The 27,183-nt window shown below is 35.3% G+C and overlaps 1 protein-coding gene across 2 annotated transcripts in view; it reads right to left on the reverse strand.

The window, feature by feature from the left end:
* Positions 1–27,183, reverse strand: part of FBN2 (fibrillin 2) — a 157,269-nt gene that overhangs the window by 16,309 nt on the left and 113,777 nt on the right. For both annotated transcript variants that reach the window (XM_042822846.1, XM_042822847.1), the window contains exons 34-54: positions 26,452–26,577; positions 24,326–24,448; positions 23,845–23,967; positions 18,494–18,655; positions 17,669–17,737; positions 16,972–17,097; positions 16,378–16,503; positions 15,630–15,782; positions 10,782–10,850; positions 10,129–10,254; positions 9,162–9,287; positions 8,617–8,742; positions 7,487–7,603; positions 5,577–5,705; positions 5,151–5,270; positions 2,998–3,123; positions 2,619–2,771; positions 1,952–2,017; positions 1,554–1,679; positions 1,325–1,444; positions 16–138 (exon numbers count right to left, since the gene is read on the reverse strand). In XM_042822846.1, the coding sequence (XP_042678780.1) occupies positions 16–138; positions 1,325–1,444; positions 1,554–1,679; positions 1,952–2,017; positions 2,619–2,771; positions 2,998–3,123; positions 5,151–5,270; positions 5,577–5,705; positions 7,487–7,603; positions 8,617–8,742; positions 9,162–9,287; positions 10,129–10,254; positions 10,782–10,850; positions 15,630–15,782; positions 16,378–16,503; positions 16,972–17,097; positions 17,669–17,737; positions 18,494–18,655; positions 23,845–23,967; positions 24,326–24,448; positions 26,452–26,577 (2,535 nt within the window). The remainder of the gene's footprint in view (positions 1–15; positions 139–1,324; positions 1,445–1,553; positions 1,680–1,951; positions 2,018–2,618; positions 2,772–2,997; positions 3,124–5,150; positions 5,271–5,576; positions 5,706–7,486; positions 7,604–8,616; positions 8,743–9,161; positions 9,288–10,128; positions 10,255–10,781; positions 10,851–15,629; positions 15,783–16,377; positions 16,504–16,971; positions 17,098–17,668; positions 17,738–18,493; positions 18,656–23,844; positions 23,968–24,325; positions 24,449–26,451; positions 26,578–27,183) is intronic.

The following is a 27,183-nucleotide window of genomic DNA, read 5'->3' on the forward strand; positions in this document are numbered from 1 at the left end:
CATTTCAGTCATTACCTTTGCACATCTTTTGGTCTTCTCTCAGTTCATAGCCAACTGGACAGGTGCATTCATAGAACCCATAAGTATTGATACATCGAAAAGCACACAGCAAGGGGTTCTGAGCACACTCATTTATATCTGAACAGAAAGGAATAAAAACATCATTTTCCCTGAAGTTTTAAAACAATCAATTGGAAATTTTTATACTTTACTCCTATTGTCACCTAAAACTATTAAAAATGTAATATAATTTTTAAAACAGAAAGTTGTGGATGTCTGGTTTTGAGTAAACAGAGGAATGTGAATGAAGCTCTGTATAAAAACAGTGACACCATTAATATGGAGTTACTTAGAATGAGTTGTATTCTCATTAAATGAAATTTAATGGCAAGAAATGTCAGCTTTTTTTCAACTTTAAGAATATGAATTCTTGCTTTGGAAAGCAAATTAATTGATTCATAAAAGATTCATGAAAAAAATAAAATAATATTTTTAAAAAGGATCCTGTTAAGGATCTGATGAAAACAGAATTCCACACTATGAAAAATAAGAGGTATTTATTCAAATTAACAGAGTATTGGCCCAAAACAGATGAAAGAAAATACTTTTCTAAGTTATGAGAGAAGTGAACTTCTGTATCTTGCTGCCACAGGAGGCTATGGATGCAGAGGTTACCAGCAGGTTCAAGATTGTGCTTCACAGACTCTTGGATAACAAATGCATAAATGGATAATGATTCCCCCACTCTGCAGGGAAACGCTTTCCTGTATAAACCATATTTTCCCTAGATCCACAATTATTGAGAGGAATGAGCTGCTGAAAGTTGTTAGTCATGCTTGTACACTGTTCCGAATTAGCACTATAGAGCACCACTGAGGGGTGAAAAAAGGACTAGATGGACCAGTGGTCTGATTTCAGTTTATTGGATTCAATACAATTCACTTGTTATTATGATTGTGATGAGTGGGTCAGTTTATAGCTAAGCTGCCTCACTTACAAAAATGCTCTCCAAATTGATGCATTTTTGCACTGGTTTGCTCTATTTTTTCTGAGGTTATTTTGGGGACCCAACAATTATCATTTATTTTTATTTTTTTTACCCATCTCCATCAAACAGCTTAGTAACAAAACAAAGACTAACATAACATTCAATATCAGAAGCCCCGTGACAAACCAAAAGTGCTGATTAAATCAATTTATTATTTTCCCAATGAAATATTTGAAGCAGAGAAACTTTCTTCCTCCTGCTTTTTTCCGCAACAGAATGTCTAGTAACGCAATTTGATGTACAGAAATCAAAGGAAAAATGTAGAAGACAAATTACCTTCACAATTCATCATTGGGCCTGGCTCAAATCCTTCATGACAGTTGCATTCAAAACTGCCAATCACATTAGTGCATGTACCATTTCCACACGGGTTGCCAATTGAACATTCATCAGTATCTGTACATAACAAATGAGTAAATGTAAGCTGAAGAGAACTGGGACACATTTTTAACTGTGTTTTAAATTAAAATGCTATAATTCTAGCACTTATGAAGCAGGGACACACCGATACAATGTACTCCAGTGAAATCTAAGTTGTATCCCATTGGGCACTCGCAGCGGAAGGATCCATCAGTGTTGATGCAGTGACCATTTGAGCAAATCCCCGGGCTTTCAAGGCATTCATTAACATCTAAAAAGAAGGAAGATATTAGCAACCACTTATTAGCTTCTTTATCAAGTCTTAATAAAACATTTTTAAAACACAAAATGCCCCATTCTGTTTGTCTTTCTCCACGTCATTTCAAAGGTAATCTGCCTCATACTGTTCCACATGTATTAAAAGTTAGCCTCCTGTCACTTGTGGACCATGGGGAATAAGCCATCACATAACGCAAAATTCAAGTCTAGCTTTGAGTATAAAGATATATATTTTTTTCAATTAAGAGGGAAAATAATATCTACCTTCACGTGTATCATCAATTCCAGGAATAGTTCCATGACCATATGGGCAGAGGTCCTGAAAAGCAACTGTGGAGGTACATATTTTTAAATAGAGAGCAACTGAGAAAGAGAACCATGATAAATGGTTAAATGTATCTAAAATCAGACATCTCTACCATACTTTTCAGAACACAATTGTTTATATCACAGCTCTCATACTATATTTGCCAGATGCAAAAGCGACACCATCTCTATGGCAGGATAGCAGTACTGGAACATGCTGAGCTTCCAAGTGCACATGATGTATTTTCCTTTCTCCAGTTAAATTGGGAGAAAAAAAACTAACTGAAAGTGTTGATTACTTCAGGGATCCTCAGCACTGCCCAATTTTACTCACTCACTTTCATGAAGCAGATTAGGACATCAGGACATATCTAAAATCTGTGATTCTGTACAATTGAAGGCTCTTAGTTCACTTCTCATTTGAGCCAAAACAGTAACTCAGGTGTTTTTCTTTAGTTTTTTCTATTTGATTTTTTTTGCTTTAGTTTACCTCATAATTATTATACTAAAGGCCATAAGAGAGAGTGATAAACACATCTCTCTTTCGAATGATCAAAAAGATACAAAGCAAACATATTTCTTTTCTCCCACCTAAAAATCTTCACTTGAATCCTGAAGGTGTTACCTTCTTCCTCCTTTGGGCAAAGCTCACAAGGATCACCCCATCCTTCTCCTGGCATTTTACTGCAGCAACACTTCGCCTTCGTGGTGTTGAAAGCCTTTGGGACAGAGCACTTCCCATTCTCAAAATTAGTGAAACAGAAGCTCTGCCGGGTATCTAAAAAAAAGAAAATGCTGTTTTGTGTAGCTGGAAGCTCTTAACTGGTTAAAAAATGCAAATCTAGCTCAAGAAGGAACCATGTCAAGATTGTATTTTCCTATGGTTTCGAAAGCACTTTCCAGTACTCATAATGACATAGTTTGGGAGGGGCCTCCAGAGGTCCCCTTTCACCTTTTTCACAGAGTACTTGTTACCTGTTACACTGCTTAATCCTCAAACTTACCAAAACATCTCCGTCCATTATCAGACAGGACAAAACCTGTAGGACAAATGCACTGGAAGCCTCCTGGAGTGTTTGTACAAGAGCCAAAGAGACAGATGTTGGGATCCTCATTGCACTCATTAATATCTGCAAAATTTATGAGAAAACATTGATAGTAATCCTATAAGCCATGAATTCATTTTAAAAAATTATTTATTCATTAACTTCAGCCAGAGGTATTCATTAAATAAAACATCCAAGAGATAAAGCAGCCTGAAGGTCTGGCTCACTTTTTCGAATTAGAGTATTTCACTGGCATTCCCTTTCCTCTGCAAATATTAGTTTTCTGCCATATTTACACCATAAACTTCAAATAAATACTGAAACAGAGGAGGAGATACAGTTACACGAAAAATATTTTCCAATCAACATAGAACATCTGAACATGAATTTTTAGAAATTCTCTGTGTTGGAGATTTTTTGTAATAAAAGGCAAATTAACTGACTGACTCTTGAACTGAAACTATAGACAGAGGGAGAACTGTAAAACACATATTTATATTTACCAGTTCTTTTTAAAATTCTGCTTAATTGAATAACTTCGAAAATATAGTTAAGGCTACCTAAACATTTCTTTTTTTAAAATAACTGATTTTGCATTTAAATCACAAAAAAGCAAAGTAAAGGAGTATTTAATATAAATACAAAATATCTGTAAAATTGCACAGCTGAAATAGTACTGATAGATGAAGAGTAAGAAAAGTAATAGTTTAACATACCTTAATTTTTCATATTTATTATTTTAAACCAGATTTTAGTTTATTCTTTTCTGCAAATGCTGGCAGAAGAAATAAGCCTCTTTAGTGATTTCTAAAGGTAATTATAAGGTAACAAACTCTGAAGTGTATTTTAAAATTTGTCAATGCTATACCTGCAGAACAACTCCTCTTGAGTCTTACAGTAATAGACACTAAAGAAACATCAGAGACCTGTGGCTGTACATCTGTACATCCACACCAACCTTAAAAGTGTAAGCAGAAATAGGTATTCTCCATGAAAGTATGTTTCTATTGATGCTGAGTCACAAATCTGTAGTGTCATTTTTCGTGATGCCAGTTAGACTCTACACTACCAATGAATTTGACAAAACTGGTCTATATTTATCAGATAAGGCAAAAATGGATAAACACTTCTTTGCATAGAAAAAGATAAGTGGAATGTGGGGAGAATACAAGCAGAGATAGGTCCTCTTGAAGTTATGTCTGAAAACTGTCCCCTGCGCTCCCCAGTCAGGAGTTACTACTAGGTACTGCACAAGAATAAACCACTGTAGCATAAAGTGGCATGTGACCAGACTCCACATTTCCTTTCCAATGACAGACTCCTCCTATTTGAAGTGTTTTGAGTTAGCTCAGATACACTGCAGAACAAATAAGTACTTGGCAGCCACCGATTTTGTAAAAAAACATCAAAATTTTTGTCAGGATATTCAAATGGTCACAAACAGTGATATTCCAGAAAAACCAAAAGCTTTCATTTTAAATTAATGATTTTTACAACCACAGGTGATTTGAATTTATCTTTAACACAACTGCTAATGTGGGAACAGCAGCTAACAAAAGAAACCATAAAGTTGGCAGGAAAACTAAGCATTATGGTACGATACAATAGAATGAGAAAGCTCTGGGATTTAGAAAATATATCTTCTTGTACATAACAAAAATTCAACAAAGTTCCTTTGTTCAGTCTTTGTTCCTGCACTCACAATATTAGGTTAACATAAGACTAATTATTAAGTTTTTTCTTCATTTCATACAAGCTACTTGTTTATAATTGGGACTTACTTCAATGAGTGTGTTAGGGGATGTCACACCAGCTAACCTCAGTAATTTAAGCTGACAATTGGTCAGCTTATGTAGCCACAGTAGAGAGACAGCAACTAACACTTGTCCACTGGCCATTCAGGAACCAAAGGCTCCTGAATTTGCTCCTGAATATCACCTGCATGCACCCTTCTTGCAAGTGCCTCACATAGTATATTTAAATGGTAAATTCATTCACAGCAGTTCTGATAAAAAAAACTGAGTTATAACTTGAATTTCTTCCTCATCCTCATAAACCAAATCTTAATTCACCATTAATTCATTTGGAAGCAAAATTACAACTTGCCTTACCAATACAACTTTCACTCTTCACTTCATATCCTGGTGGACAGATGCATCTGAATGATCCTTCCAAATTTTGACAGGTACCAGGGGAACATGAACCAGGCAGTGCCACACACTCGTTAGTATCTTAAGAGAGCAGATGGCATCAGGAAAGACTTAGGATCATGTGATTCTTATGACATTGTTCTTGCATTACAAAACAGTGTCATTCATTAAAAAGATGGCAGGGTATTTTTCTCATTTTCTTCTTTTTAGGCATTTAAAGTTACAAAGATCAATTATTCAAAAAATCAGTTATTTCTTTTGAGTTATACTGAAGTCTTGAAGTACATACATACTTCACACTGAAGTTATTTTTTTCATTCTTAAATATTCAGTTTTATTTTTTCATCTCAGCAGTACTGTAACATCTCATTATGGTAATATACATACCAATGCAATTCTTGCCATCTACAGTAAGTTCATATCCTTCATTACATAAACATTTGAAGGAACCAATTTCATTGAAACACCGGCCATTTCTGCACACCTGACCAAAGAAGGAACTGCACTCATCAATATCTGTAAGAAACAAAGCAAAACCCCGAAGCAAGAGTTGATCTCTCATTGAAATATATAAGCAGGTGCAGTATATACAGTATGTTATAAACAAACTAAAGTAGCAATACATCTGTGTATTTCCATGGAAAAGGCAAATACTGCAGCAACAAAAGAACAGTTGACAAATGGAAAGTAACTCTCACTCAAGTGCTTTAAGATATATGTTCTATTTTTTTTTTTGGTAGGGAAGGGAATTATACTTTTTAAATTTGCAGCATTACCTCAGCTACTGCATTTGGAGACAGTTAATTACTGCCAAGTGACTGTATTATACTAACTCCAGACACAGAAAAGGTTACATGGGGTGTTCTGGACTTTCTCTGGATTTCATACGCGCTCAAGTAGATATGCAAACTGAAAGAAACACTTTATAATACAGTAATGTATTACAGATGAGTATTACAGATGAAAAAGTGTAAGAAAGGAAAATCAAGTAGATTGGGTTAATATCATGCTGGAAGAACAATTTATACCTCACTGTGGTAAAATATTTTAATTTGAATGATGAAGACTTACATCAGTTTTACTAAAGAGGTTTCTAGCTGTCTTCAAAAATGTAGAGTAACAGCTCCTGAACAAGATGTACCCTCTGCTTCAGCCAGTAAAGTTGTGCCTGATTGCTAGCTTATTCCACAGTGCATTTCTTGTACGTTACAGTTTCACAACTGCAAATATCTTTGGAGTATTACAGTGCAGTGGGCTTAAATTGCTTATGAATGACTGTGATAGCTTGGAAGAAAGCCCCAGGTCTCTCCAAACTGTCAAGAAACATGCTCACAAGAGCCAAGTCGCAGAGTCAGCTCGACTCCTTAGCCTCCTTGAAGGCATATTCTGGCAGAGAGGCACTGGATGGTCCTGGCAGTATCCTGGCAGCTTTTACTGCCACTGCAAAGAACCTCTTTGGAACAAATACCATTGCAGTCTCTTCCTTCTAGAACAATTTTTGAATTTTCTCTTTCCTGGACAAACAAAGGATTTAAAATATTTTCAAGATGTTTTAGTTCTCTCCTGAACCACAAAGGAACCAGCAGACTTTGTTTTGTCTTTCTTCTGTAGCAGAAAGGAATGTGGTAGCTTGCTTTTTGGCTTTTTGGCTTTGCACAAGGACATTCTCCTGAGACTTAAAAAGTCTATTCTTTAGCTGAGAAAGCCTATTCTCTATCACTAGTATTAAAATCGTCCAAAACCATCAATATCCTTTTGCTGGCCACTATTAAGGAATAGGAAACAGCAGTATCACTGTATATAAGCAGAGTTCACCTCAGGAGAGCAGGAGATTTAGAAGACTAGTTATACCGTCTTTCTTACTGCTGATCTCTTTTTTCCTTCACGCTGTGCAAAAATTTCAAATAATATGGCAAAATTAAGAAATTATTTTATATTCTTGAGGTAATGCTGGTGTTGTGATACTACTCATACTTACTGTGAGTGGTTCTTATAGTCTTTGCCAGTAGCAAAAGATGTGTGCTACAATTGCCCAATTAATCTTTTTGAGGGCTGTCTTAAAATGCCAGTGAACAGTAAGGCTGCCCCAGCGGTCCAGAGTTTCAGGGTTTACATTACCTCAGACTGCCTATGTATTTTGAATGTTCAAAAATAATAATAATTACTAACTATTCCTGGATTCAATTAACTTCCCTAGCAGTCCAAAACATCTTAACATCTTTGAATTTTAATTATACAACCTCCTTCACTTATTAAGCCAGCAACAATGAAATCAAAGTTTGGATTATATCACCTACCCATACAATCATTATTATGAGTTAATTCAAATCCTGGATAACACAGACAGTTATATGATCCAACAGTGTTTTTACATGTTCCATTTCCACATGGATGGCGTTCACATTCATCAACATCTGCAAAGAGAAACAAAAGTGTATGCTGGAATTTATTTTCCCCAAGTATTTCTTAGTGTGATACATGTGCACACAGTGACAGCATTCTAAGCCTCAGTCTCTCCCTTCATCTCTTCCATGTTTTATTTATACTACTGATTTTTACAGCACGGTGTGTAAGTTCTTACAGTCCTTATGCAAGACAGTAAGTACAGTGCATATGACACTTATTTTTCACTTGTATTCTAAAACATACTCCTACCTGGAAAGATAGTGCATATGTGCATAAGTGCATTTATGTTTTTATTTTCCCTAGTAATAATTTTTCATTTCTTAATGCATGTTACTTATATGAATTCAATACAAAGGATAGAGCATCTCAGCCTTTGGTCAGTCTGAAATGAATATACACATTTTACTTTTATGCACATGAAAATCTGCTGAAAGTGCTCCATATTGGAGTTATGTAATTGCTCACAATGTAGTTTGTATAAGCAAATTTATGATGCCATAGTGCACCCAGAACTATAAATTTTGCCCAGTAAGTCTTGGATACATCTACTTTTTAGGGCACATTCAGTACTTTCTACCTTATGTTCAAGTTGTACTTGGAGTTTCATGAGGATCTGAATGACACTTAGGTCTTAATGTCTTAGGTCTTTTCGACTTTCTGAAACGTTTTTGTTTATTCACATATATAAATTTTCCTGTGGGATAGTTTCCATAACCTCTAAACTCTTATCACATCACCTATAAACCTTTCTTTCAAGATGTTATGTATTTTAGTGAAAACGGGGTTAACACACTCTTCAGTAACATGTAGCTATCTCTGAGAATACTGCGATTTGTTCTCCAACTGACATATTTACTCTAATGGCAACTTCATGTGCTTCATTCATAACATTCAAAACCATATGAACAGTCTTTTTTAATGCCAACGTATTCTTCTTATACAACTAAAATACATAAATCTAAATTCACTCCCTTCTGTCGTCCCCCTGTTTTTAAACCACAAAAACATTTTCTTTACATACCCATGCACATAGTCTGGTCTTGAGATGCCTTAAAACCATTGTGACATATGCACTGGTAACTTCCCTGCATGTCCACACATAAACCATGACTGCAAACATTAGGAATTTCCAGACATTCATTGCGATCTATAACAAAAATATAAAACAGATGGTACACATTATAGACTTTTATTATTCATTCATTTTACACAAATATATTCTTACAATCTGTCGTGATAATTAAAACCAGATTCAAAATTATTCATAACTAAATCTGAATCATAACAAAAATTAATTTTATAAGAACTTCTTGCCTATACACCTCAAGGTCAAAACTACTGTTACTATTTGGTTGATACCTCAAGAATGTTTGAAAAATTTACTCTGTCTTTTCTTTCCTTGTACAAAGAAACAGAGCTATAAAATAAAAACTGTTACATAAAACAACATTAGAATATGCAAGGCAACAGAAAATAAATGTTGCTTTTATCCTTCTAGAGAATCAAGTACAGACCTTGGATTGGGTACAAATAGATTCAGACCAGAAAAATCTACTGATTTCTTACCAACACAGGCACCATTGGGTGAAAGTTTAAAACCAGCAGCACATTCACAACGGTAACTACCAGGACTGTTGATACAGTCTGCGTTCCTCTGACAGAGATTGTCTCCATTACTGCACTCATCAATATCTGAAATACCAAGAGACAAAGTCAAAAACCACAAGACATTCATTTCCGTCTTAGTATTTGGATTGCATTGTCAGTCACATGCAAGACTGATCTCGGTAGGCTGTCCTCAACCAAGTATGAAAATGCTAAATTCCAACTTCTCATGCCATAAATGCAAATCAAAGGCAAAATCAATAGCATTTCATCAACAGTACTCTTTTTGGATAAAAGAAAATCTTACGAAACCAACTCCGTACACACAGAAGCAGCCACGCAATTTCAAAGGGATACATAAATCAATTAATTCTCTGTATTAAGTTCCTCTGTGCCTTTGTATATGTTAAACAAAACAATTTTTTAGGGGAAAAATAAGTAGCACATATTTTTAGCAGTTTAGGGCACAAGTTTCTTCAGCAGTAGTCCCCTGAATACCAATGATAAAAATTCTATTAACTTTAGGACGCATAAAACTTCACTACTATATTTTACAAATATCTGATACTTGTTTATCTATAAAACCACAGATGAACAGATAGAAGAAGGAAATATCAAGGGAAGCTTTTCTTTGAACAAGTTTTAAGAACAAGGATCAAATTACCACCTCAAAACAAAAGTATTTCATTTACTAGCAACTTAGGCGTCAGTGCATTACCTGACACAAAACAATGACAAATTAAGTGCATGTGCGTATGTATTAAAGACAAACATACCACAAACACATTTATAACAGTCTTGAACCCTACAAGAAAACTCACAACTTATCAATTAGAGTTTCAAAAACTTGTAAGTTAAATTTGCTCCTTCCCTTTAAGATAAGTATGCTTATGGGGACTAGGTAGAAAATAACATCACTTCAAATCACCTTCACAGACCAAGAGCAGGTCATTGTAGCTGAATCCAGTTGGGCATTCACAACGGAAGCTGCCGATCTGATTGATGCAAACACCATTTGCACAGATTCCTGGGATTTCTTTACATTCGTCGATGTCTGAAATTCAGATGATCTGGTCAGTTCTTGTGGCTTTACATACTGCACACGTATGCAGTATTCTCAATTTTACTGTTCTTTACACTGAGCTGAGATGTTTCTTTTAATCTACTTAAGCTATATACACAACATAAATCTAAGTATGTATTTTTCCACTATGAGAATATTTTTCCACTATGAGAAAAAATAAACTATGTGGAGTTCCATAAGTGATACAGAGAAATACTAAGTATGAGACAAGATTCAGAGCTATTACAAACTAATAAGTCCACCAACATTTTTGAAAGTAAACTTTTCACCTTACTAATTAAAACTCAAACCTATGGAACAGGATGGAAGGGGAGCAAAAAAAATTACTAAAAAATTTGGGAATAAAAACAATAAAAAAACCCAAACCATTATAAGTTTGCTCTCACAACATGTCACCTGCAGGTCTACAAAAAGGAATAAGGATTTTATTTTATGAAATATTAATTTCAGTACTATCTGTAAGAATTGTTGGTTAAAATAAGTTTATTCAAACTTACCAACAGCTTTTCCAGTATGAATGTCAAAAGTAAAGCCAGGAATATTGCCACATATGTTCTTGAATTCAGCTAGAGCATACGACAGAAAAACATATTTTCAGTATTTATAGATCTCCCAATTACTTGTAGTTTTCTCAGAGCTGATATAAGCCAAATATAGACAGAAGATGCCACTGCACCCTGTACAAATTAATACTGAAAATTCAAGTTGCCAGTTAACAAATGCGAATGGAGCACTAATTCATACCTGTCTTTTTGCAAATCTTTGCAGACTTTGGCATGAGAAAATCTGTCTGATTTGAGCAAGCAGAGCTTCAGGTTTTGTTTTAAATAGAACTCTGTAACTTGCCTTTTAAGGTTGGTTTCTGCTTTCTAGAAACCTGCAGAGAATCTGCAGCAAGTTTCAGAAGGAAGGAATAAATGTGACTTACCTGTTCTCAGCCTTCTCTGACAATACTGTTGCTGTTTCTTTTTTGTAAAGATTACTGCAACTTAGTTCCACTGAACTGAGGAGCAGGATGGACACTCTACTTTGAAAAAGGTGCTTCAAAGAGCACTGGTTCTCTATGCTCATTTTATACCTGAGAATGGCAGTTGGACTGGATAACCTTTAAAGCTGCCTCCCCAAACAATTCTGTGGGAAACTCAAACTCAAATCTCAAATAATTCTATGGGAAATGCACACAAGTATGAAATCAGTAACTGCAAGGTACTGCAGGCAAGGTATATGGAGTTAGTGGATTTCCAGCATGCAGACAAAAAATCAGCTACTTGTGAACAAGTATCTCTATCTAGTTCTTATTTCTAGATACCACAGAATCTAGTAATAATTGCAGGATATAAGAAATAAACAATTATGTGTTTAAGGAAAGTATAAAGCACCTATATTGATAAGACCTTACTGGTACAACAACATTTTCAAGAATAAATATGTAACATGTTTACAATATACTAACTTTGATCCAGGCAGAAATACCAAAAATTACATGACTGTAACTGCTGTTTGCTATGTCATTTGTGAAATACTTAAGAGTACTGGTGGAAATCCATACTGAAATTCCACTTGTCTGAGAGGAGCAAAATATTTCCAGTGTGAAGACTTGAAAAACTTATTTCCATGAGGAGCTTGCATTAGGTTATGTGTTTGCTAACAAAATACATCCAGCTCCTGTTTAAAATCTTGTGGGATGCTATGAACACTCAAATTCTCCACACAAAAAGTATTTTTCTGTCCTAACCTTTTATAATCTTCTTCATGAAAAATTCTAAGTAATGTGATAGACATTCATACCTGCAAAGACATTCATACCTGCAAAGTGTTAAGTCAAGGCAAAATTTTCTTTTAAAGAATATGGATAACAATTTTTAAATGTCCCACTTAGCTAAAATTCAAAGTGGTTCTGAAAGAATAACATCTGAAGACTTTTGTCTTGGTGCTCTGTCCACTGATGAGAACCCAACACTAAGTCTGCTCTCTGACAGTTAGTGTTCAAAGAAAGTGAGCGTATGAACTTAACTCAACTCTAAACCTACAATTTAGACAAATTATTAAGGTATCTCTTCCAGTACCATAATGAAATAAAGAAGACCCTTCTTTTTTTCCAGAGTGTTGACAGTTTATTTCTCTCCTGGCTGTTATCTGAATTTCTTGATTCTCTACACTTTAACGGTAGCTTTTCATTAGCTTAAAATCTTACAAAGTTTAATGCACTAATAACTTGAATACAAAATATATATTAATTTCAGCAAAAACAGCTGATTGCTGCTCAGAATATGATTTGGAAAGATAATTTTTTCACATTCAAATATCCTTTGTCATTTTTGTAGGTAGCTGAGTAGGCTCCAACATCTGAACCTCAGCATTTTCTTCTGCTCTTTCATATCAATAAGTATAAGATTTAAGGTTTTCTTTTTAACAGTTCTTTTCTACACTGAGATTTATGCCACCTACTATTGTCAGAAAATCTGTGAAACATACACACTCGCTAAGACGAGGGCCTAATGTTTATTACCCTGTCCCTATGGATGATGACAACCTATTCCTGAGATAATGCCTAACATTAGTTCTGGGACAATGAAAAAACAGCTTTGAAGATCGCAAGCCTACTTTCCTATATATTTTACATCTTATTTAATGGAGTTCTTCCTATTTTTTTTCTTTTCAGTTTGTACTGTGTAGAAAAACAGCATGTAATACATCAGGACTGCAGCATAATGCTTTCATAAAAGAGTGCCAAATTAGCAATATACAAACACTCCAGAGATTTACTTTCTGCAAGCTTGCCTTTGCAACTATTTTTTAAAGACTATTTCCAAAAACCACATACTTTTCACTGTATTATTTTTCATAGGACAAAAAGATCTAACACACAATACGGAAAAAAAAAACCCTCTGAAGTCAAGCACTTTCAAAATGATCCAACCATGAAAAAAGTTCTGCAAATACCTGGCTACTTTGTAGCACTGAAGCAGCTTTTTACATTTCTTTGGGTGGAAAAAGCTGCCCCAAGAATGATAAACTCACTCAGGCCTCTACAGTAATGTTATGATCAGTATAATGAGTAATCCTAAGCAATCTAATCTTTACTGTCTGAAGGCATCAGATTGTTGTTAAGCATGAATACATGAAAGAAAATACATGAAGAAAATATTTCACAAAGAAAATATTGGCATGCGAAGTTCGTTTAGAGGAACAATACAATTCTCATCAGAGCAGAATAATGCTTTTAATGAGCTACCGAGCTCAGTCTAGCAAAATGGAAAAGGTCACTGTATCTTAATCCCTGTCTGTGACGTTTAGCCCTCTCTTAGATTTCAGAACAACTGATTATATCCTGTAAGTTCAGCTATTCAACCATTTACACTAGCAATCTGTGTCTGATCCCTCACACAATCTATTTTCATGGTTAGAAGAGGGTCAGCTGTGTTTCCAAACACAGGAAAGGCACTTAAAACAGCTAACAAGGCCATGCCGAAGTACTTCAGGAAACACTTTCACCCCACATCTTCTTTCAGACTCAGTGAAATTGCTTTAGCAAAGCTTTAAAAATGGCAAACGTTTTTGAGAACCTGTCTTACCAATTTAAAAAGAGAATTCCTTCCTCAACTGAGAATATTAACTGCATGAATCCCTGTAAGTATTTGCTGCATTTTCTCATTGTGTTGTCATCATGATAATTTTATGGTAGAGAAACAAATGACTGTGGAAAAGAATTTTATGAGCTCTCTGTGATAGCAAGTATTTCCTCTCTTGTTTTCATCTCCCATTCCTGACTGCTACGAACACTCCTTCATTTTCACTGCTCCTATTCAAGAAAGGAAAGGGAGAGGGTGTTTTTCTTTTCAGTTCTATTTTCCTCCTCTTTACTTCTTGTGCGAGAAAATCTTCCCTAAATAATATGCTATTTCCCTTACATCACCAGAATATACTATGTGGAATGGAAGGAATATATTATTTACACTAACACCACAGACGATGCACCCACAAGAGGTATGACTTTAGCGACACTAGCTCAGCGCAAAGTTGATTAAAAAGTAAAATGTATTTGTACGAAACAGTTTTTTGTTCTCCTCCCACCCCCCTATTCCCCTCAATTTAGGAAAGCTCTTTCTATAAGAATCTTTTAATGAGGTCCAGGTGCTACTGTCAGGTTTCCAAGCTGGTAATTCTCTGACCAATGATTTTTCCTTGAAAGCTGAGCTTTCAAGGGTGATTTGTTCCAGGCAAGAAACTCAATAAAGACTAACCGAAAAAGAACAGAAAACCTTATTATTTTCACCCTATTTTGCAGAATGAGTTTTTTACTTCCCTTCAGCATGCCCTGCTTACTGAGCTTTTGCAACTTGACCATCTTCAGCAGATGGAATGCAAAAGCAAGGAAGAGGATCGTGCTCAGACTTGAGACACAAATGAAAAATCTGGAAAGGTTAATACACTTAAGTAATGAAACACAATCTTTCTCTTCTGACAGAGATTAGAACTATCTGGATAAATGTATTCATCAGCAATTCAGTTACTGAATTCTATTACCCTAAATTAATTCTCCTGCAAGACTGATCAGGCAACAGACATCTTCACCCTAGTATTACTGCATGATGACTGCTTTTCCCAAAACCACGAGCAGACAGCTTTAGAGATGGGAGGTCTGTAATCACGTATTCAGAGGACTCGCTTATGCCTCATATGTCAGTCTGGTAGTCTTACTCTCACAAACATAGATTTCTGACATATAGATACGTCTGAATGCAATTTTATGTACATACAAGACCTGTGAAAGCCTTTTTATTTGTTAGAAAGAAAGATCAAGGCAATCATAGTATACTCGTTTTATAGAGCCATTTTATAAAATCCTGACTCTTCATTTTCATCACAAAAATGAAGTAAATAATTAGATCTAACTATAACAATACATTTTAGTTACTCCTGCTGATGATGGAAAGGTCAGAATGTATTTTCCAGGCCTTTTTACTTAGCTCCATACAGGGAGACCTAACAGTATTTTTTTCCCTTGTCCTTGACCTCAGAGGAAGCTTAGAGGGAAAAATCTGCATACTCTTCCTAAATATTTTTTTCAACCTGTGTGAATGATTGTTTCCCTCAAGCATTCATACTGTATCTTTCCACTCAATATGGAGTGATACTTCAAGAATGGAAGAAATATTAATTTCTTTTTAGCACAGCCAGACTTAATTCAGCCAGTGAGAAGTTGACGGAGTATTGTCACTGTGCTTGGGAATGGTGAAAAATGTGTTTTTTTCTGGCTAAAATATTAACTTTAGCTAATATGTGAAGGGAGCAGATGAGTACTGATGTAAAAAAAAAAAAGAGATGATTGCAGTAGGCTTTACCTGTTCCTGGAGTTGGACATGGTTCACAAGGTTTGTTCCAGGCTTTCCCAACATTGTAGGTGCAGCAGCACATCCTTTTGGTTACATTGAAGGGCAGTTCATTCTCACAGGTAGTTCCATTATAACTTCTGTAGCAAAAGCTTTTCCTCATGTCTAGATGTGAGAAAATAATCATTTACAAAGTCAACAACAAACGGACTTGACTAAATATTAATACCCCACGACCGAGAACTCTGGCTTCTGAATGCAACTCTAATATAGAGACATTTAAAAAGAATTTAACGATTGTAGTTAACTGCTTTCTTTGCATTAGATATGTCTGAAATTTGGCGGATTTTCAAGACATAGGGGTAAAAGCAATATTCCTAAGGAATCAGAAACACACTGTAGATGCCTACTGAATCCAGTTATATATCAAACTTTATTATTGGAAATGACTAGTGAAAAATATTTCTGAGTTCTATTAAAGAATAAGACCATGAGAACACTGGCAGTCGTCTGGATCTCTTTTCAGACTATAAGACATTACATTCTGAGAGTTAAAAGTAAGAAAAAGCAATATAAAAATTCAAATTTATAAAAAACATAAATAACTGCAAGTCTATTCTTACGAAGTTTCAGTTTTCTGGTTAGAGATTTCTAAGAGATTGGAAATGACCATGTTAAATAGGAAATTTTAGTGCACAGAATCTTATTCCAAAACTAGCTGATATCTAGACAGTTCCAATGAAGATAATATTCTACATACCCATGCAGTTATGTCCTCCATTGACCTGCATATATTCAGGAGGGCAAATGCAGGTGTAGTTTCCCAAAGTATTGTAGCAGGTGCCAGGACCACAGACACCAGGATGTGCAACACACTCGTCAATATCTGCAGACCAATTGAAAATACTATAGTTAACAAAGGGAAAGAAGACCAAGCCCTGGCAAGTATTTCGGAGAAACAGATCTATAATAAACTATACTACTATAACAAAAATGCTGCATTTAAAGGCTAGCTTAGAAAGCACTGCTTAGATTTGGGTCAATATGAGAAGCCTAGTAGGCAACATAAAGCATTAAACAGAATATTCAGAAATCATTAACAGCCACCTTACCTGTATACTACATACTGACTGTATCTAGCTGAGATCTATTATTTAGACATAAATATTAGTATATGCAAATGTTATATTTCAAACATTATATTCATCCTACCAGCAACTAAAGACACTGATTCAAGAGAAGATTTTAGGCAAGAGTGTGGACACTATATCTACTTATGAATTTAAGACTAAAACCAGTAGAGTTTTTCACCATAATTGAACTGTGAAAAAGAAGACCATTTCAAGGACTCAACCTTCACAGATTCTTGTCTCTTCACTGAGGTAGTAGCCTTTTGGACATTCACACTGGAAGCTGCCAAAAGTATTGATGCAATTTCCTCCTTGGCAGAGACCTGGCAGCTCCTGACATTCATCAATGTCTAAAAATAAATACAAAAATTTATTTTCAATTTATGATGAAAGGAAAGAACAGACTGATATTTTAAGAATTAATACATTTTAACTGCAATGTGGACTTTTTTTTGCTTCTAAATCACACTTCATGAAAGCATGGATGAGATGCTCATTGTCTCTTATTTAACTAATCTTATTCTGGAGCACGTTTTCAGCAGGAATTTGGTGTCTAATTTCTCATTCCTGCATATTCATTGGAACTAGGTCTTTTTGTCCAATTAATGTTTCCTGAAATTTATACCTTCCACTGTAAATCTTAAGTTTCATAAAAGATTTATTCTTTTTTTAATTTTTAATTTTTAATTCCAACTCAAGTAAGGAGGTACACAAAAGGTATGCATCTATTTATTTTCCTAGAGAAATGCTAGACTTCTTCTATGTTTTTTTACAATGCTCCTTATCATTTTTGTACAACTAATACTAGAAAAGGTTTGCTTTGCAATAACTGTAACAACTTCTTCAATATATAGTTTCTGCATATAACCCTCCAAAGATGGCAGGTTTTTTACTACTGAAGATGATATAAGATGAACTCACCTTCCAAAATAATAGTGATGGGATTTGGTCTGAATCCTTCTCCTCCTGGACAAAGAGTATTGTATTCCGCTAAGCCATTGAAAGAGAGCGCGTGTCAGTCATAAGAAATATAAAATGCTAACAACAGAAACACAGCATTTCATAAGTGTATTAATGATTCTCTTTCCCTACAGTCATTGGTTTTCTATCCTCCTTGGTCCACTCATGTATATAAAACAAGTTTAAAAAATGAGATTAGTGGAAAATCAAGGTAATACTGGCAACTCTGCTTCAAACATTGTCATAACCTGAAATATTCTTATAGGCAAGTACAATGCTATTTCCTCTATAGTGTTTCTGTATAAAGCATATATGCACCCTACTGAGGTTTTACCATTTCTTTTAGTAAAATATCCCACAATACAATCGATAAAACTGTACATTAAAATTGGATTTCACCCTATTTTGAGACTGTTAAGAGTAACATGTGTGACATTTCTTTTGCATTACCCTTTCAAAGAACTTCACATATCCACAAAGCTGTTAGGTATTAGCTGTTGAGTAACAGTTTTGAAATTACTGGAGTGACTTAGAAATTGTTATGTAACAGTTACCAAAACTCTCATCTGAGAGCTACCAGCATTTTTCAAACTGAAGCATTAGACTTTTCTTTCCCCTCTACCAGTGAGGAGCTGACAACTAATAATTCTAATAGATGTATGCAATCTTATAGAAGAAAACTGGTTTATTGAACAATAACCTAACAGCAAAATAGCGAAAGATTTCATCCTTATTAGTATCTTCTATAATATGTGGGAAAGGGAGAGTAAGAGAACATTTCCTTACTGCTATTTACAGGAGGACATGTTTCACAGGGGTTTCCCCAAGCCTTTCCCAGAGAGCAGCAGCACGAAGAACGACTGACTCCAACTCCAATTTCAGTATTGCAGGATAGGCTTCCGTCCCCTCGTGGTCCATACTTCAGGTAGCAATTGCCAACACGATTATCTATAAAGCACATATATGTATAAATCACATGAGTACAGCTGCAGGCAATGATGTGTGCAAAGCAACAGTAGGTATTCATTTTAACATTCCAGTTCTAAAGGAGGCAGTGAGATAACACTTCTTTTAAAGTCAATGACAATCTGGAAACACTTGTGTCCAGTTACTGATGTTGAGAGAGACAGAAAGGAGAAAGGATAGCTTCAGCTTTCTGAACATCCAGAGACCATTTTTAAGTGTCTGCCTTTCAAAATCGCATGATTCCCTAACATACAAAGGACATCCACTATTCCCAATCTTTCAATCCACATAATAACACATTAAAAAATAAAGGAAACCTTGCTGCAGTTTACTAACAATACTTTTTCTCTACTTTATGATATTCATTAGACTTAGAATTAGAATTTAGAAGAGTCATCTACTTTTCTATGCAATTACAAAATAAAGTTCCCTCTGTTGGAAGAATTGTACTTGCAAATAAATTCTCCAAAAAGCATTAGCATTGAAACAATCAAGACTTTCAGTTAGTTTATGCAAATTATAACTTTGTAATATAGACAACTGTTAGCCCTGGTTGAATAAGCAGAGAGTCTGTTCAGAGAAGTAAAGCTATGAGTTTTCTCTCTACTGCGAATATTGTTTCTTTGTGCCCCATAAATGGAAAGTAACTAACAGTGAGTAATAAATACAAGGAATGATAAGTCAGTCAAGAATTACAGTATTTGTTATCATAATCAAATAAGAGGGACATACATTTCCTTGAAGTTAATGTTATAATTTTAAAGATCACACAAGATAACTTGATTTCAAAAGTTACCCTTAAAGAAGCATAGAAACACACTTGACAAGAAAAGGAGATATCTGCTGTATAAAGATCATCCTTCTTGTATTTTTACAATTCTTATTAAAGGTATGACTAAGAAACATATATATGAATTTTTTGACTGACTTCCCAAATGTATATTTTACAAGTAAATACCATGTGTTTGACTTACGACTTGCCACGTGCCAGAGTCCTAGCATTTTCTACGTGGAGTGAAATGAACAAAGCATGATAAATGTGCACCATTTATCATTTCAAAACCTCCAAAGTTTAGTAAGTATCTTTTCTAAAATTTTCCTGAGGTTTCACACGTATATATTAAAAAAAAAACTGCAAAGGAAACTTTCTGCTAGAAATAACTCGATCTCAAGATCTTCAGTTAAATATAGAAACACTGACTCATTAACTGTGACAGTGAACATTTCTTTCAAACACTATTTCAATCTTTCCAAATAATTTATATTTAAGCATTAATAGACAAATTCAGGTATATCTTTCTGTGCAGTTTTAATTGCATATAGTAACAGATCACAAAAAATAAGTATGTTCCTGGGCTCAAGGTAATCTACAATAAATGTCAGTATGTAAACATAAATGATCACTGCTGTAAAATGTCAGTTAAGGGCTGAATGGAACAGACATACTTATTCTGCACTTCTGGGCCTCTGATGGTAAGAGAAGCAGGTTATTTTTATCTCTCCAGGGGCAAGAGGCCTGACTTACCTGAAATCACTGATCAGCATATTCAGAGTGGAAGCCATTTTCACTTACTAAAATTAAATTTATTACCCTACTTTTTTATTTACTACCAGATTCCTGATAATAAATACAAGTTTTACAATCTGTTAAGGCTGAAAAAAGGCATATCCTGTCGTTGTCATTATGGACTTCAGCTGATACAATCCAAAACAGTTACTGTCAGAACACCTACATCCTCATGCTCTCAAAGGAATTGCATGCTCCTCTCCATTTGCAACAGCACAAAAATCTGCTTTTTTAAGAGAAGCCAAGAAGAGATTTGGCTTCATTCTTCTTGTGAGAAGTGTTAACAAAAAAAGAACATTCTGGAATATGGCTCCAACCAATGGACCGCAGGTCCATTATGAGCAATAGGAGATGACAGACCTTGGAAAGAGGGCAGACAGTGGAATTCTCTAGCAGAGAATCTACAGTGAGTTCATAAAGGGTTTTAGGTTTCAGTTTACTACTCACATGAATTGCCTTGACAAGGCACCATGTTCTTTTTTTTGCCAAAGATAATATTTCTGCTCCTTCTGAGAGGAAAACTTCAATTTTTGTTCAAGTGTGCGAGAGATAGTTACGATTGAAGAGAACCAGAAGTGCTATTCTTTGACATTTCTGGAACACTTTTTTTTGCAGAACTTTTGCACTTCTCAAGAAAGAAATCTTAGTTTTACAGGCATTACAGTCTGTGTTCTTTTTCCAAGTGACTACAATCTTGGAGAGAAAATTGGGTAAGGCTTGACAGTGGCAAATGAAACAAACTTCATAATTAGTGAAGTAATTTGGACTTGCAGTTCTGAGACAATAAATAATCCCAAGTGAACTGAACTTTAGTTCTTCCCTGTTTGGACTGCCTAAGTCAGTAAAGCAGACACATCCAAAGCATACAACCTCTGGAACAAGAAGTAGTATGGCTGCACTGAAATGGCTGATGTCTCAGTGTTTCCTTTTCCCTTGTTAATCTGTTTAACCCTCTAGAAATATTACTAATAAGAACAAAAGAAAAACTAGAAAAACCTAGCAATGTTTATAATCACATAAAACAGCGTAACTAAGATGTCTTTATTTGCACTTGATGCCCTTATCTCTTCAAGAGCACTACCGTATCATTTAATCCATGGAGTAGGACTTCTGTTATCTTACTCTGATGATATTTCAAGAGAAACAGAGGCTCTGGATGCCCCATTTAAAACAAAAACTGAATCATTAAATCAGACTGTAGAGAGATTGAAAATGTGCATCTGAGGGTTACAACTCATTCTCTATACATGCAAGAGGATTTCATTCACTTCTGTCACCATCTGAAACTGAACATAAAAACATGCTTGCTCTACTCTTCTGTAAAGGCGATCATTGAGGAACTAAAGCTGGGAAAAATAAGGAAAAGGAGAGATAGAAGGGTCTTTTAGTATCACAGAGAGAGGCCAACTACTGTTTCCTTAGGATAGAAATAACAAAGGGACAGTATTTATTTCACTTAGTTCTTAAATATGTTTTCATCAGAGAGGTAAAGCTTGCTTTCTCATTTGTGATTTTGATGTTGCTAAATTTAGCTTGGAGGAAAAAAAGTTTCCTTCCAACTGTGGAGTGCTTCCTGGTGGAACCACAGGATCCCTGCTGAGGATGTCATTGGAATAACTGGTTCCAAAGTAGAGTTACAACTCCTTATTTTTTTAGGAAAACACATATTAGCTAGCAGAAGGATAATTCATTCTCATGAGTTTCTTCAGAGACTAGTCAAATCTTTTGACAATAACTCAGGGCTTGTGTGTTGATTACACACGGTCTCAGGCTATAGAAAAGAATGAGGATCTTAGTTAAATGCTGAAATGAGCCCCAGAGGCAGGAATTCATTACTTAAACTGAATCAACAGATGAGCAAAGTTAAGTGTGAGTCAAATAGCAATTGAAGAAGTGTCATAGTTTTGTTCGGTTTTCAGAATTCCACATCATAACATCATACAGTGCACTGGGAATCAAAGTGTTAATGCTCCAATTCCAGGTACCTGTCCCTGTACACTACAGAAGTCACGGGACTTGGCCCTTCCATGGGGGGTGGTTTCTTACTGCCTGGCAGTGGGTGCTGGAGGGTGCTTTCCTAGCCATACCAAGCTTTTCAGGTATGACTCAGCCTCAGGAACTTTCTCTCTCCCTTATTTTATTTGATTTATTAGTCTCAATTTCAATTAGATTGTATTATATTGTGTTATCTTGCATTCCGATATCATAGTGAAATAAGTTTTCCTCCATAGATTGTTGCCACTGTTTTTTTTTCCTTCCTTGAGCCCAGCTCCCATCTCCCTACCCCTTTTCCCTTTTCCTTTCCATTTCGTGGGGCTGGTGGGAGACCCAATGGCCCCCCCGTCTGGGGCACAGATTGATCTAGTTAACTCCGTGACAAGAAGAAAGATATTAAGGCATGTATTTTAAAAAAAAGTCTTTAGGAGACAGAAATGAAGATTTCCAGTTCAACGAGAATAGATTACATACATTCTCTTCCCCTCCAAAAATTTCAGGTTAAAATTTTTTGAAAAAGTCATAGAATCCTTAGAGTTGGAAGTGACCATTAAAGATCATCTAGCCCATCTCCCCTGCAATGATCAGGGACATCCACACTTGTTCAGGTTGCCCAGGGCCTGATCCAGACTCGCCTTCAAAGTCTCCAGGGACAAAGGGATGGACCTCCCGCATGAGGTTCACCTGGGTCCACTGCTCAAGCCTGCCTAGGACTCTCTGGATGGCATCCTGTCCCTGTAGTGTGTCAACTGCACCCACAGCTTAGTGTCATCAGCAAACTTGATGAGGGTGTACTTGACCCCACTGTCAATGTAATTAATGAATATTTTAAAGAGTACTGGTCCCAGCACTCACCTCTGGAGAAAAACACTCATTACTGATCTCCATCCAAACATTAGTGCCACTGACTCTTCAGGTCAAAATTGGTCAACAGGGTGAAAATCTCAAACAGGATCTTACCTCCAGGATCCAGCAAAGCAACATAATGTGGTGCTTTCGGTGGTGCCATAATGTGGTGGCAAATAAATATTATTGTAAATAATCAGAACATGGAAAGAGTTGTAATTACTAATTTAAGCAAAACTGAGTTCCCAAAGTATTAAAATAAAAATGCTGTTTTCCAAATTAAATGCTAAAAAGCTTTTCCAGGATCACATGACAGTCCTATATGAAGCGGAAAATGTAATGAAATTGGAAAATGTAATGAAAGTTCACATTATGTATGTACTAAGCCAGAGAGAACTACATAAACTACAGTAGGATCAGCACTAGAATAGGGTCCCCTGGGAGGTGGTTGAGTCACCATCCCTGGATGTGTTTAAAAACCATTTCGATGTGGTGCTCAGGGACATGATTTAGCGGAGGGTTGTTAGTTAGGGTAGTATGGTTAGGTCATGGGTGGACTTGATGATCTTTAAGGTCTTTTCTAACCTGAGGATTCTATGACTCCATCATTATTTTTCTATCTTGCTATCCTCACGCTGGCAGAACAGCCACCCTGCCTTTTAAGAGAGGCCAAAACTACTATTGTTTGATGTATCTAGTATCCACGCAACACATGATTATTAATTTTTTTCTGCAGTAATACTTCAGGGTAGCTTTTACTTACCCACACAACCCACTCCAGTAGGATTCAGCTGGAAATCTGGAGGACAGTTACATTCATACCTCCCAGGAGTATTTACACAAAGACCATTAACACAGTTAATGGGATCAGCACATTCATCAATATCTGAAATAGGAAGGCTACATTCATAAATCCATTCACTGGATGGAAAACAAGACACATTTTACATTTTAAGGCAAAACAAGCAGGAAAATTTCAAATACAAGTTATTGCTAAATAAAATTGAAGGAGAGAACTATTAATAATTCTTCAAATAATTTATGTGTTAATTTTTCTACAGTTAAGAAGCAATTGTTTCAATCCGTTCTTTAATGACTTCATAGCGTGCGATTAGCAGGGAAAAAATATGTATTTGTAGTGTTGCAAGAGAATACAATGCATGTTTTGTGAACTCATTCCAATTTACTTCGTGCAATTAAAAAATATTTTAGTCTTAACATATCTACAAACAGATGAAATATACCTGTACAGTTTCCCCCAGTTCTATCTAGTTCATAGCCATCATCACAGATGCAATGAAACATTCCTGGTAGATTATTACAGGTACCAAATACACATATATTCTGGAAGGAGCATTCATCGATATCTGAAGGAATATATTAAAACCAGAAAGTTACATATGATTACCTCATAAGTATTTACAATAATGTACTATACTGCAAAATGTAAATGGAGACACATGTAACTTCTGAGCTGAAAGCAACTAACAGGAAAAAAAAATCTGCAGGTACTGTCAAATAGCAAGACTCCTAAGCAGCCAAAATCAAGCAACATTGCAAAGGGCTCAGCAGCTCTAGCACGACCTAGTGAGCTATTTTTAGCAAAGACAGACAGGAAAGCAGAAAGCATTTATATAGTTCGACAACGAACTGCTGAATCTTCATTTGGAGTTCTGGGTACTGTGCTCTGTTCAAGAGTGATGAGCTAAAACTGGAAGACATGTAACAAAGGAATATTAAAATGATCAGAGTAACAAAATGTCAGTGATGAACTTGGCATGTCTGCCTTAGCCAAAGGTTGAGAAGTGATATAATGCCTCTTTACAAGACCATAAGAGATTGAGTGACTTTCTGAGAGGAAGAAGGGAGAAAGAAGGGATCAATTTTTACGGAAAAATGACATTTAAGATAAATGTTTAATATCCAACAGACCTCTATTAATTTAACCTGGTCATTAAAGGAAGATTTCTAAGTACTGTTGAGAGTACAGCCATGAGATGACTTCCAAATTAGGTCAAGAACACAATTAGCGTTATGATAAAGTTAGAAAAGGTACAGAAAAGACTGCGCCATTGAGAAGGGAATGCATGAACATCTCATTTCTGTCGAAATTAAATCAATCATTTACATTACAATTATTGCACTATATCCAGGACTTGGATTTTATCCACTGATTGAAGAAATTTGCCAAGGAGTCACCTTATCAAAGGAACACATTAATACACCAATTTTTTCTTTTGTTTAGAATTCTGAAGTATTCAGCATTCATACAATTTAGTTCTCAAATTGTACAGATGAACCTATGTAACGCTTCCAGACTTCTACTGGAATCACAGTAATATTCCAAGATTTTTTTCCAGAATCTTCAATTTCTTTTTCAGTGCATCATTGTGGACCAAATGAAAAGCCGAAATTTCATAACCTGCTGTCCCAAAAATTATAATATATTTTTTTCAAAATACTGATTAGATAGTTTGTATTTCGGGATTTTTATTAGAACATTGGTTTAATTATGAATTGGCAACTGAGCTGCACTGAGAAATTAACTAAATAAGACAATAATATGTTGTCAGTGTAATTGATGTAATTAGAACAACTGAGTAGCTGATTTTTCAGAAGCTCATGGCAGAAGTCTCTTTTGTACATGTACTCCTGCATATGTGGATGTGCCAAGTTATCGACTGAATTTTAAAGACTACATTTTGGAGACTGTTTTAAATGTCTCATTATAAATTTTAATTTTCTTAGAAGTTAATAGTTTTTTGCCATTACAGAATAAATAAGTTGAAAAGCTTTGGAGAATTAGTTACAAAGAATTTCTCTAATACACAATTTTCGCATTAATCTGAAAAAGGATCCAAGAACACAACAGGGAATAGAAAATGAACTGGTTTAGAGAGAGAATAACTTCTGTGCTTCAGATGATCTGGTACAATACTGAAGGTGAATGCATGACAATTACAAAAAGCTCCAGGATACATTTTAAGGAGTGTTACAGACTTGTCAAATATAGTGGTGATTTTCCCACTCTAAATTTTCTGAAAAAATATTAAAAATGAAGTCACTTAGGAAATACAAACTTCACTAAGTAAACACATTAATGAAAACAGTGATTAATGTAGGATTTTCAACGTACTATTCACTAGCAACAAAACAAAGAAAAATAGTCATGAATTTGAAAACTACAGAGCCAAACTCCACTTAGATTTTTGGACCATGACCAGAAACTTTCTTACTTGAAGAAATCACTTTTATATGTCAAGTTCATGCTGCATATTCTGTTCCAGGCAGAGGTACTTCCAGCAATTCGTGTTGCTTTATAGCTGCCAATCCAAACCCAGACAATAAATCTGAAGTACTGGTAGCTTACCTTGGCATGACTTGCTGTCCGAGGCAGGAGTGAATCCCATCTCACATTCACAACGGTATGCACCAGGGACATTCAAACACTGTCCATTTTCACACAGATTAATATTTTCTGCACATTCATCAACATCTGTGGGAGAGAGAAACTTTCTTCAAAATAAAATCCTTCAAAATATAAAAAATTTTACATTACCACTCTATGTTTCTGGGCACTGGCTGATGTAAAATATTTCTACCTGAAGATAACTTGTAAGAACAAAGAAAAGCTAATCTAATGCAATTTCTAAATTGATTCCTTTTAATCAGCTAAGAGTCTTCTTTCATCATGAGAATTTAAATTTTTGTAATAATGCAAGGTTTTCAGTTCAGTACTATTAGCTTTAATAATATGTGTTAAAGTTAACCACAAATGTGAAACATACAAAGAAGTAAAATTAGAAGATCATACTTCTGAAAAAACAAACTCCCAATGCCAATCAGACGATCTTACATGAAAGGTGTAAATTTATTTTTGGTCTAAAGCTAATTACGAACACATTCACATTATTTCTTTGAATTTTACTACTGTTCAGATGCACTCCTTCAAACCTTCAAATTTGCTGACTGCATGCATAGCATATTAGAACTCTAGAGCATAGACACTGTTGCATCTTCCACTTTAAGTGATAAAACACAGTAATTCAATGCCAAGCCAGTCATGATGTACAAAAAAATCCTTACACTTTACATAATTATC

This window comes from Centrocercus urophasianus, unplaced genomic scaffold (genome assembly GCF_019232065.1).
Source record: "Centrocercus urophasianus isolate 14NV4802_14NV808 unplaced genomic scaffold, USGS_Curo_1.0 seq_21, whole genome shotgun sequence".
Classification (NCBI taxonomy): Eukaryota; Metazoa; Chordata; class Aves; order Galliformes; family Phasianidae; genus Centrocercus; species Centrocercus urophasianus.